The 16,421-nt window shown below is 33.5% G+C and overlaps 1 protein-coding gene and 1 non-coding gene across 4 annotated transcripts in view; both read right to left on the reverse strand.

Annotated features, from left to right (window-relative positions):
• P4HA1 (prolyl 4-hydroxylase subunit alpha 1) overlaps positions 1 to 16,421 on the reverse strand; it is a 79,971-nt gene that overhangs the window by 28,698 nt on the left and 34,852 nt on the right. For 2 of the 3 annotated variants that reach the window (XM_029931901.1, XM_029931903.1), the window contains 4 exons: positions 13,405 to 13,644; positions 10,851 to 11,044; positions 8,165 to 8,341; positions 4,890 to 4,960 (listed from right to left, as the gene is read on the reverse strand). In XM_029931901.1, the coding sequence (XP_029787761.1) occupies positions 4,890 to 4,960; positions 8,165 to 8,341; positions 10,851 to 11,044; positions 13,405 to 13,644 (682 nt within the window). Of the gene's footprint in view, positions 1 to 4,889; positions 4,961 to 5,969; positions 6,041 to 8,164; positions 8,342 to 10,850; positions 11,045 to 13,404; positions 13,645 to 16,421 lie in introns of all 3 variants that reach the window. The other variant, XM_029931902.1, reaches the window with a different exon arrangement.
• On the reverse strand, positions 7,474 to 7,580 carry LOC115286089. Its single transcript, XR_003905848.1, has one exon. It is a non-coding gene; the product is annotated as a U6 spliceosomal RNA (small nuclear RNA).

Genomic DNA, 16,421 nt, shown 5'->3' on the forward strand with positions numbered 1-16,421 from the left:
CATGACACCCTCAAGGTCCATCCGCTTTCCTACAAATGGCCAGATTTCATTCTTTCTCATTGCCATGTAGTACTCCATCGTATATATATACCACATCTTCTTGATCCACTCATCAGGTGATGCGCATTTAGGCTTTTTCCATGTTTTGGCTATTGTTGACAGTGCTGCTATGAACATTGGGGTCCATGTGCTCCTATGCATCAGCACTTCTGTATCCCTTGGGTAAATCCCTAGCTGTGCTATTGCTGGGTCATAAGGGAGTTCTATGGGTAGTTTTTTGAGGAACCTCCACACTGTTTTCCAGAGTGGCTGCACCAGTTTACATTCCCACCAACAGTGTAGGAGGGTGCGGTCTCTCCACACCCTCGCCAGCATCTATAGTCTCTTGATTTGTTCATTTTAGCCACTCTGACTGGTGTGAGGTGGTATCTCAGCATCCAACACCATTTAGTACCACAAGAAAACCCTATCTCTTTCTCCAGATAATTTTATATGTAATTTTCTCTTTTTCCCATTACTAATTAGATAATACAAACTATATTCCTTTTGGTCTTAATCATAGGAACTCAAGAGCTAAGATGTATATTCAGAGTAATGTTTCAATGTTTTTTCCTTTCTAATGAATTTTTTTATTAAGAAGTGTTTGTTATTCTTCTAATATATGCTTTTTTACAATGTCACTGGAATGCTCTATTTGAGTAGGGAACAACATTCTCACACTTCATTACTATATTTCTGATACATTAATTAGTACATATGTTCAAGTAAATAGAAAAAAACATTTTTGAGGTTTTGGGGAATGTCACAAAAGTTCCAAAGGAAAATGTGAGTGATATAATTTGAATGGTATCATTACTTCCTTCTTCTAACTCAACACATGTAAAAATGGACATTTTACAAACAGCTAAAGTAAAAGCACTATGTGATTTTTTTTGCAAAGACAAAAAGTAACTCAGGACTCAAAGTGCCAGTTACAGAAGAATTATTAAAAGTTTTGCTCTTGGGGCGCCTGTGTGGCTCAATCAGTTAAGTGGCTGACTTCAGCTATGGTCATGATCTCCCAGTTTGTGCGTTCCGCACCCTCCCACCTCCCGCTCCCACTTCAGATCCTCTCTCCCCCTCTCTCTCTGGCCCTCCCTCATTGACTCTCTCTCTCTCTGTCTCTCAAAAATAAACATTAAAAAAATACTTGTCTTTAAAAAAAAAAAAAGATTTGCTCTCTGTAAGTGCTTGATGGCTAACAAAGGCTGATCATCTAGACTGGGATTTACCCCAGCCCTTGGGACAATTATGCAGTAACACTATAGATCTGTCCATTTTAGTTATTTTAATCTGAGCTGAGAACCACTGTTCAACCCAAAAGAGAGCAATGTTGTTGTTAAAAGGGACTCCAATTTAAAAAACATCTGAAATTATTCAAAGATATTTGTATTTGCTTTTATAGTATAATATTAATATATGTTAATACACTTTTATAGTGCATTTGTTCCTTATTTATGTGGGTAAATTAAATCTCAAGCATAAGAAAATGTCATTATTGTAGGAAATCTGTACTTCAGAGTAAGAAAATGAAAACCACGTCCAAAAATAACCCACCAGAATCAAAGAAGCTTTCTCTACCACACCAGACTGTTTATTTGCAAATCTCTTTATATTATTTTAATTGGACTTTATGAGCTCATATAACTAAACTGCCTTTTCAGTAACTCAATGTTTACCTTTCCAAAACTAAAATTTCATTTTTCTGATTTAACCAAATTATTAGCAGAACAAGCCGTAGTAAATTTTTAGTTTGAGATTTTCTTTCTTAATATCGGAAAGGATAATATATGAAAGGACCAAGATGCCTTACCAAAAGTTTAGAGATAGTCAATCAAGTAAATAAACAGTAATCGATTTCCACAGATACTTTACTCAATTAAAATTCTATTTGCTAGGAGACAGGGACAGATTTTCCTTCCTCAGAAGATGATGCAATCACTTAGAAATTTCTCAAAATACAAATATTTGAAATTCCTTTCTGACCCATTCAAAATACAGATGTTCCCACAGCAAAAGGAATCACATGATCTGACATCAGTACATATAAATTCTTTTGCTTTTCATTTGAGATGCCTTTTTCAGAGGTATAATGTATGAAGGAAACATAAAACACTCATTTATTTTACTTGTCGGCATCTTCAAAAATCAGATTTTTACACTAATGGGTAGAAAACATCTCAACATAGTTAATAAATTTCTAAAATAACAAAAACTTTTTGTTAAATATGAAACGTATAGGATATTTCATGGAGCCAATTATTTAACAGTTAAGGCCTCTCTCTCAACATATATATTTTATTTTTAAAAGACTTGCTGAACAATTTTCCTTGAGTGAATATAAATATCACTGTGCCGTGGAATTCTATTGTTACTAGGTGATTTTGAACACAAACATACTCTATGCACACTTTGCTGAGATCAGGTGAACTTATTCTGGTGTTAGTCTTCTAATACTTCTAATGCTGCTAGCTAAATGCCTTCTATTGCTATATATAATATAAAGTATGGTTGTGTCTTCCTAAAAAATCCAGTAAAATTACTTCTCAGAGGTATAAAATTAGAATATTAAAAAATAAGCTCAGAATTTTAGAAATATTTAGTTCTTAAGGAGAAAAAAGTTTGTAGTTCACCTTTCCAAGAATAATTTATTTCGCCTTATTGGGAAGGGTCCAATGACTCTGTGGGCTGGCTATTTCTTCAAAAGGTCCATTGTATATATAAAAAAATTTCCGAAAAGGACTTCCAAAGAACTAAGTTCATGAAAACTTCATTTTATGTGCTTCCTAAAAGCACCCAAATCTGGAGAATTTAGATATAAGCCTTATGACAGTAAAAATGCCTAAAACCATGTTAATAATCTTTGGTAAAATATATAATTGCTCCTTTTTAAAAAATATAATGGGTTAATTTTTTTCTTTTACCCCCACGACTAAAGGTTTATTTTTTAACACATGAATAATATTCTGTAATAGAATGGAAACAGTTAAGGCCTCTCTTTCAACATGTATAATGGAAAATTAGCTGACGTTTAACTTGAAATTTAAAGTTAATTATAAAGCAATTAAGCATTATAAATCATGCATCAAAACAGTATCCAAATTAGTTTCTGCAAATCCTTCCCATCTATTCATCTCCCTGAAATCAAAATCATATCACAGAGATTACATTTTCTCCAAGTCTTCTAATTGGGGCAGGGGGGCAGGTAGTATAGGTCAGACGGTTAGGAAACCACGAAATGTGTGCAAGGATGTTGAAGGTTATTACCATTTAAATGACATGGAGCTTTGCCAAAAAGAGCAGGGAAACAATGCATTCTGTACAGCTTTCATAGTACTTTGCTATGACTTACAGCAGTAATATTCAAAAAATTTTTTTCCTCTTGAACTGCATTTTCATTCCATTTTTATCCTAGAATAGTGGCTTCCAACATGGGTGGAGAGGTGAGGTCTTTGGTGGGAGGGGTAGCTTTTGCCTATCAAGGGACATTGGCAATGTCTGGAGACATTTTTGACTGTCACAACTGGGATGAAGGGTGTTACTGGCATCTGGTGGATCAGAGATGCGGCTAAGCTCGTACAAAGCTTAGGGCAACCATCAACAACAAAGAATTATCTGATTGAAAACGTCAGTAATGCTGAACTTGAGAGGCCTTGTCCTAGAGATATACATTTCTATGCCTAGAAGTCTTTTATTACATTATACCTCTCTACAACAAAAATACCTTTACAGATTGATATAAATTCCTAAAACATAAAGGTCTAAGTTAAAAAAATAACGTCGGGGCGCCCGGGTGGCTCAGTCGGCTAAGCCTCCAACTTTGGCTCAGGTCATAATCTCAGGCCCCACGTCGGGCTCTGTGCTGACAGCTCAGAGCCTAGAGCCTGCTTCCGAATCTGTGTCTCCCTCTCGCTCTCGCTCTCTGCCCCTCCCCCGTTCATGCTCTGTCTCTGTCTCAAAAATAAATAAAAACATTAAAATAAATAAATAAAATAAATAAATAATGTCTTCTGGAATGAGTTATTACAATTATTAGTACACATTGGTCTAAATGATGTGATTAAATAATCATTATCCAATATAAAAAGTGAAAATATATTAAGATGTTTCTAATGAGATGTTTCTTATTTTGTTATTTTCAATTAGGTATTATAATTGTGGATAAATATTACTTACTTCTAGAATGAGACCAAACTTAACATTCAACGATATTTGTATTTTCATTTTCATGAGAGCTGAGAAATCTCCTTTATAAATAAGTAGATGGAAAAGGACTTTTGTTGGAATAATGTCACTTATTCTGTGGGTTCCTTCTAAGTTATATACATTAGTTACACAGTAACCTGTTGTTAAAAATTATTTCCAAGATCTATCAGCTAAGAAGTAGATTCTCTTTAAACATTGTTAAAAGCAAAGAATTTGAAACCAATTGACTTAAAAAGATTTGTTATGGAATCCTTCAAGGCACGCACTTTCTCAATACCTATAGCTATTCTGGTGACTTAGAGACTTTTTAACCTTTGCTTTACTATAGAAGCCAAATTAGGCCTTGTTTCTATGACAGTTCTTTGGGAACTTCTCTTATTTCAGTATAGGCACACAACTTTACTTTTCAGGTGGGGTTTGGGAAGACTCAGCAGGCATTTTGAAATCTAGTAAGTTACTTCTGGAAAATCTCTGTTAACTGCCCCACAACCATGTCTGTTTATTAGTCTAACATGAAAATTCAGGCATGGCTGTCATGCCTAAAGTATAGGTCTTAGAAACCATACCATGGGTTTTATGAAAATAGATTCTCAAGAAAGAAAATGGTCCAAATGAGACTAAAATTCTCTCCATTACTCCCTTACCTCTTAGATACTCTGTACTGTGCTGTGGTCAATTTTCCAGTCTCAGGGTCATGTACTGTAGCTCGGCTCAGCTACAAAAAAAGAGAAAGGACAAGGACTTACTAACGTAGCAGGCAATTTTGGGCTTTTGTTTGGTTTTGCCAAGCCACAGGTCATTGGAAGGGTTCAGATTGGTCTGGATGGTAGGTAATGGTTTCAAATCAGCAAAAACATTTAGAAAGGTGGCAATAAATGAAAAGCCACTTCTAAATCAAGAGAAAATGGGTTGACATATTTTTGTTGTAGATTTATTGTCCTTTCACTTTTTTTAAAAAAAAATCATTTGAAGCTGTATGTAAATGATTTATAGCACTGGGTTTCACAGGAGCTTTCTCAGATCTAGAAGTTTAATGTCCCTTAAGTATTTTGACAAAAGAATAGTTAATAGTCTCTTTAAGTTTATTTTTTATAACTCTGACTGAGATAAAACTATTGTTAAGTCTCTCTAGCAAAGTAAAAGGCAACTAGTTCATGAATAATAGTAGTTGGAAGACTGAGATAGGAAGCATAACTCTGTTCTTTCCATTGCTAACTTTCAAGTCAGCAAGTTTTTAAAAATAACTCCAGTAGGAGGAATACAGATTACTCCAAAATGACAATGGTATTTCACAAGATGAACGAATAAATGCCAATACATCACCATGAAGGATGATGTGAATTCACTGTAGCCTTTATGAATCTGAGAGAACTATATAAACAAAGACTACTCCCAGATTAATCCAGGTTGCTTCCCCCTTTGGCAAGAAAAAGAAAACAGAAAACAAGTATCAAGCCATTTCCTGGAGATTGGATTCCTGACCTAAAGAGAAATGCAAAGCATATTAATTCCCTAAAAATAACAGACCAATTAAAGATTAAAAAGAAACTTCTAGTTAAAGGGAAAGACCTGTGAAACACAAAGCATTTTACCCATGCGTATATAAATAGGCAGTGACTTGAGCTGGAGACTGAAAATGACCTACTTCCCTTAAATGAATAATTCCTGTAGGATGTACAAAACACTCGTTAGAGGGCAAAATATGCAACATACACATCTCTTACCTTTTGCTAATTCTGTAATGTACCGTCTCCAAGTCTCCTGTTATTGGGTTTGAAATGGTGGCTCGCCTCAGCTGTGAAGCCAACCATCAAAATAGTCGCATTACAAAACAAAAAAAATGAATCACATTTATCCAACCATTTAGAATTCTGGGATTCTTACAAAGGAGGATGAAAAAAGAAAATAACTTCATAGACTTTCAGTCACCTTGTGTTAAGCCTTGAAACTTGAAAGCTTTTTAGCTTTTTGTATTTTTTTTTGTTAATTTAAAAATTTTGTTTTTGCTTTGCATGAATGGAGGAGACACAAACAAAAGAGATAAATTAAGTTTCTTTCAATGGTTGGATGATGGGACTGTGAGGAAAAAGAAATTCTAAAATTTAAAGTCTAAGTTATAAGAATGGCTATTTGCAGTTAATGATCCATTTCAAACCTTTGATTTTAGTTATTTTTAGTGATGAAACTGTTTGCAAAGGTTAATGTTGTTCAAAATTTGTTTCAAAATCTATCTTTTCTTTCTTCAATATATATGCTCATATATTTCACTTTTACAGTGAGATAATCTTGGGACTTAACAGAAAGGTAGATGAAAAGAACTCATAAATGTAGAAAAATAGTAAGAAAGAGATGACAACCAAGATAAGGAGGACTTTAAACTTAAAAAAACTGAAGGGTGATTTGGAGATTAACAAAAGAGCATAAAATTTATATTGCCATTGAATTTTTTGAATAAAATAATCTAACTGAGGCATCCCCTTTGAAGACTGAGGTCTCCAAACTCAGAGATCTAAGACTTGCTCTCCAAGTTGAAACGAATTCTTAATATTCCACCAAGATGTTTTGGTTTACTTGGTTTATGGACCACAAAGAATGGAGTAAAATAGGAATTCAAACAATACTGGCAGAGTATGATGTGATATTAGTAGTATTCTGCTTGAAAGAGTGATAAGAATTCCCTTAGACACATACATACTAGAGCAGTCCTTTTCCATTTAAAATGTAATCTTTGGTAAAAAAAAAAAAAAATTACCAATTTGGAATCGTAAAATTTAACAACAAAAATTTTGACTTTCAGTTTATATTGCAGTACAGATATCCAGATAATTAAATCTTTATAATATAACAAGGATCAGCAAACTATGTCCTACCAACGGTTTTTAGAAACAAAATTTTATTGAAATATAACCACACTCATTTATATATTTTCTACGGCTGCTTTTGCAGTGGCAAACTAGAGTAGTTGTGACAGATGGTATGGCCAGCAAAGCCTAAAATATATTATCTGCACCTTTACAGAAAAAATTTGCCAACTCTTGTGTAATAAGAGAGCACAAATATGCCTAGTGTTTATTTAATAGTCTCTTTATAAAAGTGAGGCAGTTTATATTTTACTATCAATGATATCAAATAGAGATCTTGATCAATAACAAGAAGCTAATGGGGAAAAAGGCAAGAAGAAGAGCATACAGGGTGGTCTTTCTCACATTCTTTTTTTTTTTTTTTTTTTTAAATATGGAACGCTTCACGAATTTGCGGGTCGTCCTTGCGCAGGGGCCATGCTAATCTTCTCTGTATCGTTCCAATTTTAGTATATGTGCTGCCGAAGCGAGCACTCTCACATTCTTATAAAAGAAGAATTTCTATGCTGAACACTAAATTTTTGGGACTGTATTTACATAAATTGTTTTTCTTAAGATAAATGATGTGAGTTAATTTCAGAAAACTATGATGTCCTTATTTCAAATTAGCATGACTGTATCCAATTATATCTTTCTAGTAATAATGTGCCCAAAGGGAAATAAAAATACTTCAAGTATTCTTTCAGATAAAAATATAGAAGATAGGAGGAGTTGGTCTTTGATTAATCTATAAAACTAAAGTTTTGAAAATATATACAAAACTTTTTCAGGAAGATGCTGAAACACAAATTTAAGTGTCAATAAAAATCTCATCTATGATTTTCATAATTAAGTGCTTACAACCCAGCTGCAGGGTTAACTACTTGTGCTAATAACAAAGTAAGGAAAAATTGGTATAAATAGAGCTTAGTTAACAACTCCATTATGTTGTGACAATAATATCTAAAACTATCTGTGGGACTACTGCCATATCAATTATTGTTTTTGTAACTTACAAAGGTAAAACTGATATATGGGTAAAGTAAATTGAGAGGAAAAAAAGATAAAACATTATTTACCCTTGGTTTTGCTAGGTCTTTGACAATTTCAATTTCTGCATCAGAAATAATATCATGGAAGCGAATAATACGAGGCTTGTCCCACTCATCCTCCTGTTTGGCTGGAGCCAGAATGAATTTAGGATTCCGGTTTCCATCATGGTAACGGCAAAAGAGTTTTTTCTGTCTCCGAGGAGTCTAAATATAAAGTTACAAAAATGATAACTATATTAGAGTGATAATATTTTTAATGCTTGTTCCTATGCAGAAAAGAAACAATAATCATTCTTGTGTATAAATAGAGCATTTATGGAAGACCACACAAAAGAAACAGTATTTTGCATCAAATGGGACATTCAGCACTTTAAAAGTTTTATTAATGTTTATTTTCTGGGAGAGATGCTAGTCCTTATAAGAAAAACAGTAGGGTTTCTCTTTCAACCCTTGTCTCATTAAAATAAAGTTGAAATATTAAATATGAAAGAAATAATGAAATATTTATGAAAATACGAAATGAATGATCAGCATTGCTCCAAACTTCACAAAGTAACTGGGAAGCACCCAGGGAAAAAAAAAGTTTCTAAAAGGAAAAATAAAACAAAACAAAACCTCATCAGGTTTTCCTAAATTCCTCCCAGTTAAATGCTTGCAGCATAAATAAATAAATTTAGTTAGGTAGTTTTAAAAAGCAAAGATGAAAATGAGTAACCCCAAAAAAGAGAAAATAAATTATTAAAGAAGGCCAAGTGCTTTTATTGATGGATATTAAAACAAATGTTCCTTTCAACATAAGTTATTCCATTGCAGATCTTCTCTTGATTGAACAAGTATATCATATATGAAGTAGGAATAATATTAGTTTTTGTTTTAAATATTAGCTAACCTACTCAGACAAATAAATCATGATTTATGTTTATTCTCCATGTACTTTTATTTACCTAGAGTCAAATCTAAAGATTTGTTGGGCAACTGAGTGGCTCAGTTGGTTAAGCATTCAACTCTTGGTTTTGGCTCAGGTCATGATCTCATGGTTTTTGAGTTCAAGCCCACATCAGGCTCTACACTGACAGCTCAGAGCCTGCTTGGGATTCTCTCTCTCTCTGTCTGTCTCTCTCTGTCCCTCCCTTGCTCGTGCATGCATATTCTCTCGCAAAACAAACTTTAAAAAAATCTAAAGATTTATTTGTTTATAGAAGTCTTTGATATAATGATGAGGTGAATTTAACCAAAGACGATACCTTGATTTTTGGGCAGAGTTGACATGTTTGTGTGTCATATCAACTGGCAAATTAAGCAGACTTTTGTTTTATACCTATGGCTCTATTTTGATCCATTCTTTAAGAGTTATTAAGGTCAATAAAAAATATTTGCTTACTATTGGAAACTTGAACACTAAATAGATGTTTTATGATATTATGGAAATACTATGATTTTTTTAGGTATGACAATGGTTTTTTTGGTTATTTTTTGAATCTTTATCTTCAATAGATGCATAATAAAATAGATGTGAAATTAGAAAAATATTTCATGAGTTTATAAGAGTGTTATTATCCTTATATTTACTCCTGAGCACCAAAGCAAAAGTAAGCATGTTCTTCCAGGACTCCATGAACTTTGCTATCGAAAGTGTCAACATAGATATCATCTAAGCATTTGCTATTAGAGATTAGGCTGTCAACAATAAGTCCTCAAATACCAATAAGTCATCAATATAAAAATGGAAAGCCCAACTTGAGTTTATTAGTAGCAGAGAAAACCTTACAACACTATTCAAATGTTTATACTTAAAAGTACCTACTTCAAAAATTTACTCACTCCCTCTACATATCCCCACACTCAACTGAACGCTAGTACCCCATGATATTCCTTAAAAAAGGGTTCCATGATCTATTAATGTTGGGAAACAATGTATCGCATATCCATGATGTACATTATCATAAAAGGGCTCTGAAAAGTCCTGAGGCTGAACAAAATCCTATGCTCTACAGACTTGAACTTTTTTGTTTTTGGCCTTTTAACACCCTGAAGTACTGGTACTCTGAGTCATAAATTCATAAATATAGATATACAATAAAGAAAGGGATATTTATAGACACATTTGAGTATTTTAAAAAATGTTAAAACCAAAATCTGTTGAAATTCTTTCTGCATTTTAAACATTTCCTAAATAGACTAACACATTTCACTAAGCAATCGTGTCATGATCAACCAGGAGCAAAACCACAAAAGATTATTATATACATGAATTCTTTGTTTCATAGGATGGGTTAGAATGGTGTATTATCTCTATTACTTAAGATTGCAGAAATCTCCTTTGTATTAAGATACAAGTAAAAGCTTAAATGATCATATCCTTTAAATGATCTCATCCCTCATCTTAAAAAATAAGCCTCTTTTGGCCTATGCAAAGAGTTATATTACCAAAAAGAAAGAAAATACCATAAAGCTTTTTTCTAAAGCTATTTTCCTAACAGTTGGAGCATATTAAGTGTGACACCCACAATAAGGTGACATGGTATACTATAATATTGTAATATTTTAAGTTAATTCTAATTTTTATCATGTAGGCTTGAATATAAAAGAACTCTGATTTTCTCTAGAACTATGTACAAACACACACACACCACACACACACACACACACACACACACACACACACACACACACACACATTCATACATACACACAATTGGCTTTTCCACTTTACCATTTTGATACCCTCCCCACGGCACAGCATTTCGTACTTCTGTCTCTCTGGGAGGTAATCCACAGCAACCCCTTTTTTCTTCAGTTTGGTTTTCTGATCGGATTGATCATCTGACGATTTATTGCCATCTTTCTCTTTAGCCATGATATATTCAAAATATTTTAAATTACCATTAGCTCTCTGGTGTTCAGGATCTATTGGATAGAAAGGAAGCATGTCCATGACTAAGTTTATAGTTGTTCAAGCATCAGAATATAGTAATATAAAAATACAGGATCATAAAATTTACCTTCCAACTGGGACACTTATGAGAGTAAAGGGAGGCACTAATTAAAATGATTATTCCAAAACAATAGGTATAAACTAGTACTGGCCCAGTAAATCACATACTGTCACTCTATATACAAAGAGCTCCAGAGAAGGAATCAGCCATTTATTTCAAAGTATCAAATATTCTACTTTGAGAACTTACTAATCAGCCAAATATGATCAATATGATGCCAAATTAATTCTAAAATATCACTCATTCTACTTATTTTAGCAATAGAAAAGATTTTTCTGAGACAGATATGTAATCATCATGGAAAAGACAGTATATACAGTTCAAAAACAACATTCACCACAGATACATTATAAATGCAGAACACAGCCGACTTCTGAGGATTGAGTTAATTTCAGTCCCCAAATTCTAAGTGAGATGGAAAAAGAGAAGCTAAAGATATAATTTTCAAATAAAGCAGAATCCACTAACTGCCTCTGAATTGCTAGTCATCATTTTAAGCTATCTTTTAGTAGGGGAAAAGAGGACTAGACTGACTACTCCACCCATCCTAGAGAAAAAATAAAAATCTAAACCACCACACACACACAAAAAAAAGGCAGAACAATACTCAGAAACTTCACGTGTGATATTAACTGAAGTGTTTAGGAAATCTAGCCTTAGATTTGTAAAATATTTGTCTTTGAGAAACTGTTCACAATATATGTTATGATATACAATATAATCTTAACTCTGTAAAAAGAATGGTAAAAGTATGTATGTTCAGGAAAGAGGGTATAGACTACAAACAAGGAAACAAAAAAATATTGTGATTGTGAAAATCTTTCAGTGGTAGACTTCTGGATGACTCTTCCATTATCTTTTTCTATTTTTAAAAAAATTTTATAAGGAATAAAATATTCTTTAAGTCAAGAGAAAAAAATTACTAAAAAATATTGAGAAAAGGTACTTGAACTAACCTCTCAATTTATTAACTCACTCAACCAAGAATTAACCTAATTATCAGAAGTTCATTTTCAGATGGCCAATTCTTTTAAATTGTTGGACTCTTCTAAAATACACATATAACCTATTCATAAAAATAATTTTTGAAAAGTTTTAAAGCTTCATTATCTACCAAAGGCCACCTGAATTTATTAGCATATAATTCAATGTCCACAGATTCTAATTTAGTAGGTCTGGGTGGAAATCAAGACATTTTTCATTTCTAATATGTATTCAAGTAATTCTGATGCATATGGTCCCTGGACCATACTTAGAGAAACAAGTTCAAAACATCAGTAATAAAATCCTCAAAGGATATCACATTATCTAATATTTGAATATGACAATCAATTATATTTTCAGTCTATTTTAAATCAGAAAATTATTTTAAATATGAAATACAAAAACACAAAACATTCTTCAAAGGAAACTGGTTAATATTTAATATAGCAACATGGTAAATGAACATTTTTGATGACTGAATTAGCTAGTTTAGGTCCATTTTTGAAGTTCCTGAAGAGTATACATCAAAGTAGCACAGCCACTACTGTAGGACCATTAGCTGAGAAAAATCAGTTGCCACTTCTTTAGCGTATAAACAGGGAGAGGATAAAATTTGTCTAACAGATTCTTGACTTATAACAAATAAAAAGTACCAAATAGAATATTACTCAGCCATATAAAAGAAAGAAGTTTTGCCATTTGCAAAGACATGTGTGGAACTAGAGTATAATCCTCAGCAAAATAGGTCAGAGAAAGGCAAATACCATATGATTTCAGTCTTATGTGGAATTTAAGAAACAAAACAAATTAACATGGTGGGAGGCAGGTGGAAAGGCAAACTGAGAAAGAGACTCTTAACTATAGAAACAAACTGAGTGTTGCTGAAGGGGAAGTGAGTAGGGAGATGGGTTAGATAGGTGATGGGAATTAAGGAGGGCATTTGTTGTGCTGAGCATCAGGTGTTGTATGTAGGTTATGAATCACTAAATTCTACACCTCAGACTAAAACTGCACCATATGTTGACTAACTGGAATTTAAATAAAACCTGAAAAAAGAACAAAAATGTACCAAAGCTACATGACAAATTACACTTACCAAAATCACACATATATCAGAATTATATATATTTATCATTATATATATATACGACAAGATATGCAGTCATATGTCAGAATTATACATATATATTTATCTTATCACATAGCCTGGCACTTTTTACATACCATAATTATTATTTATAATTATAATTTATATATATAATCTTTATTTAGAGCAAGTTAGCATACCTAATTCAAGAAGCTTCTTTGTGAGCAAAAGTGCCTTATCCAGGTCTCCCTGCTGGTATACTGCATAGCTCAAATAATCTAGAACAGAGACTTTATCAATGGTAGAAACCTCGCCTTCATCCAGCTGCCTTAGTGCTTGTTCCATCCACAATTCTGTATGGTAATAATCTGCTTCTGTGTAGGCAACTTTACCCAACTCAAAACAGTCCTCAACTGTTAGAAAAGATTTGTGTTTTACTCCTATGGAAAGAAAATATAGAGAACTTTAGAAATCTTAATACTACTTTCTATTTACTTAGGACTAAACAGCTTTCAAAGTGCTATCTCACTTTCATTTGAACTTAACAACACCCTTCTGAGGTAGGAAAAACAAGAATTATCCCAAGTTTATGAACAAAGGAACAATCTACAAGGTAACGAAACATGCTAAGAATCACACTAATAGGGGTCATGGACCTAGAAAACCCAAGACTTCAATTATCAGCCATCATACCAAAAGGAAACATCAATTAAGTTAAAGCATGCAATTTTCTAGCACAGCAGGAATTACCATATGACATACATCTTAGTCCTAACCAACAATCTGTGCAAGAAATGAATGGACAGGAACAGAGTCAAACGTGTAAATTGGTTCTTTCCCTTTTCCCTTCCACTTCACTCCAACAGCATTAATGACATGTAATTTACATTCCATAAATTCATCCATTTAAAGAGTACAATAGTATTTAGTATATTCAGAGTTTGTGCAACCAACACCACAATCTAATTTTAGAACATTTTCATTACCCCAAAAAGAAACCTTGTAACCATTATCTCCCCCTCCCTGCTCTGGCCCTATACAACCACTCATCTACTTTCTGAATCTACATATGTCTATTCTGCTTATTTCATATAAGTGGAATTATGCAACATAGGGTCATTTGTGAGTGGCTTCTTTCAACTCAGCATACAGCTTTCAAGGTTCATTCATGTTGTAGCATCCTTTTTATCACCAAGCAATAGTCCATTGTATGAAAAGACTGTACTTTATCAATTGATGGACATTTGAGTTGATTCCAGGTTTTTGGCTTTTGTGAATACTGCTACTACATATATGCACGCACAAGTTTCTGTGTGGACATTTGTTTTCATTACCATTATCACCCTTATATGCAGCAGTGGAATTGCTGGGTCCCACAGCAACTGTATGCTTAACATTTTCAGGAACTGCTAAACTGTTCTCCAAAATGCCTACACCATTTTACAATCCCACAAGCAATGTATGAAGGTTCCAAATTCTACACATCCTAATACTTATTGTTATCCATTTATTTTTTTAATATAGTCATTTTGTTTGGTATAAAGTAGTATTTCATTATGTTGATTTGTATTTCCCTAATGCTGATGCTAAGTATGTTTTCATATGTTTTATTGTCCATTTGTATATCACCCTTGGGGAAAATAACTATTCAAATCCTTTGCCCATTTAAAACTTTGATCCTTTTCATTATCTTTAGAGTTCTTTATATATTTTGTATACAAGTACCTGATCAGAAATATGACTTCATATTCTTTCCTATTACCTATTGTCTTTTCACTTTCTTAATGGTATACTTTGAAGTACAAAAGTTTTAATTTTGGTGAAGTCTAACATTAATTTTTAATCAGTTGTGCTTTTGGTGTTGGTATGTCAACTGGTTTATGAAATAAAACTTCTATCTTAAGAAAAGGAGATAGCTGGCTGGCTCAGTTGACAGATCATGTGACTCTTGATCTTGGGGCTGTGAGTTGAAGCCCCACATTGGGTGTGGAGCCTACTTAAAAACAAACAAACCAAAACAAACCTAGTTAAAAGATAAAGGATATTTGACAGTTTACATGAAATAAAATAAAAATAGGAAACTACAACACCTGAGAAAAAACTCACTAATCATTAAAGAAATATATTTTTGTGTGTTTTTTTTTAATTTATTTTTGATACAGAGAGAGACAGAGCATGAGGGGGGAGGGGCAGAGAGAGAAGGAGACACAGAACCAGAAGCAGGCCCAGACCCTGACGTGGGGCTCGAACCCATGAACGTGAGATCTGACCTGAGCTGAAGTCAGAGGCTTAACCAACTGAGCCACCCAGGCGCCCCTAAAGAAATATATTAAAATGACCCTGAAGAAAAGATTCTTTAACTTTGTTATTATTTTTATTTTACAGAGAAAGGGAGGGGGCAGGGAGAGAGAGAGAGAGAGAGAGAGAGAGAGAGAGAGGGAGGGAGGGAGGGAGGGGGAGAGAGAGAGAGGGAGAGAGAGAGACTGAATCCCAAGCAGGCTCCATACTGAGCATAGAGCCCAATGTGGAGCTTGATCCCATGATCCTGGGATCATATGACCTGAGCCAACATCAAGAGTTGGCTGTTCAGTTGACTGAGTCACCAGGTGCCCCAGAAAAATATTTATAAACAACAGCCTAAATTTACTGAAATCTTACTATGGGCCAGGCATTTTTCACTCATTTAATTCTCAAAGCAATCCAGATGAGGAGCTAAGGTATAAAGAGGTTAACTATTATGCTCAAGGTCACACAGCAAAGAACCAGAATTAGAATCTGTACACTATGACTCCAGAAGTTTGTATCAAACTATATCATATAAATGGCAAAATTTACTAGGGGAGGGAGTAGGAAACTGGTAACTTTACTATTAAGACATGTGGCAATATGAAACAAGAGTAATAATTTTATGTCTATGAATTGATCCTACTTTTCAATTATTTTCTTGAGTTTAGTACTAAGGGTTGAGGAAAAAACACCTTCTTGTATAATTTTTTGTAGCTGAGCCAAATATTATAGCTAAAGACTATAATAAACTAAAAGCAGGGCAGATATGTCAACATAATGGATCAGCATTTTTCATTCAGAAAGATAATTTCAAGTGCCATATAGGAAAGCCAGAAAAATCTAGACAGAAATATGTCAAAATGCTAAATGGATACCCTGGGAGAGGGATTATAAATTGTTCCCTAAATCTTTATACCTTCCTACCTTTTCA

This window comes from Suricata suricatta, chromosome 2, assembly GCF_006229205.1.
Source record: "Suricata suricatta isolate VVHF042 chromosome 2, meerkat_22Aug2017_6uvM2_HiC, whole genome shotgun sequence".
Classification (NCBI taxonomy): Eukaryota; Metazoa; Chordata; class Mammalia; order Carnivora; family Herpestidae; genus Suricata; species Suricata suricatta.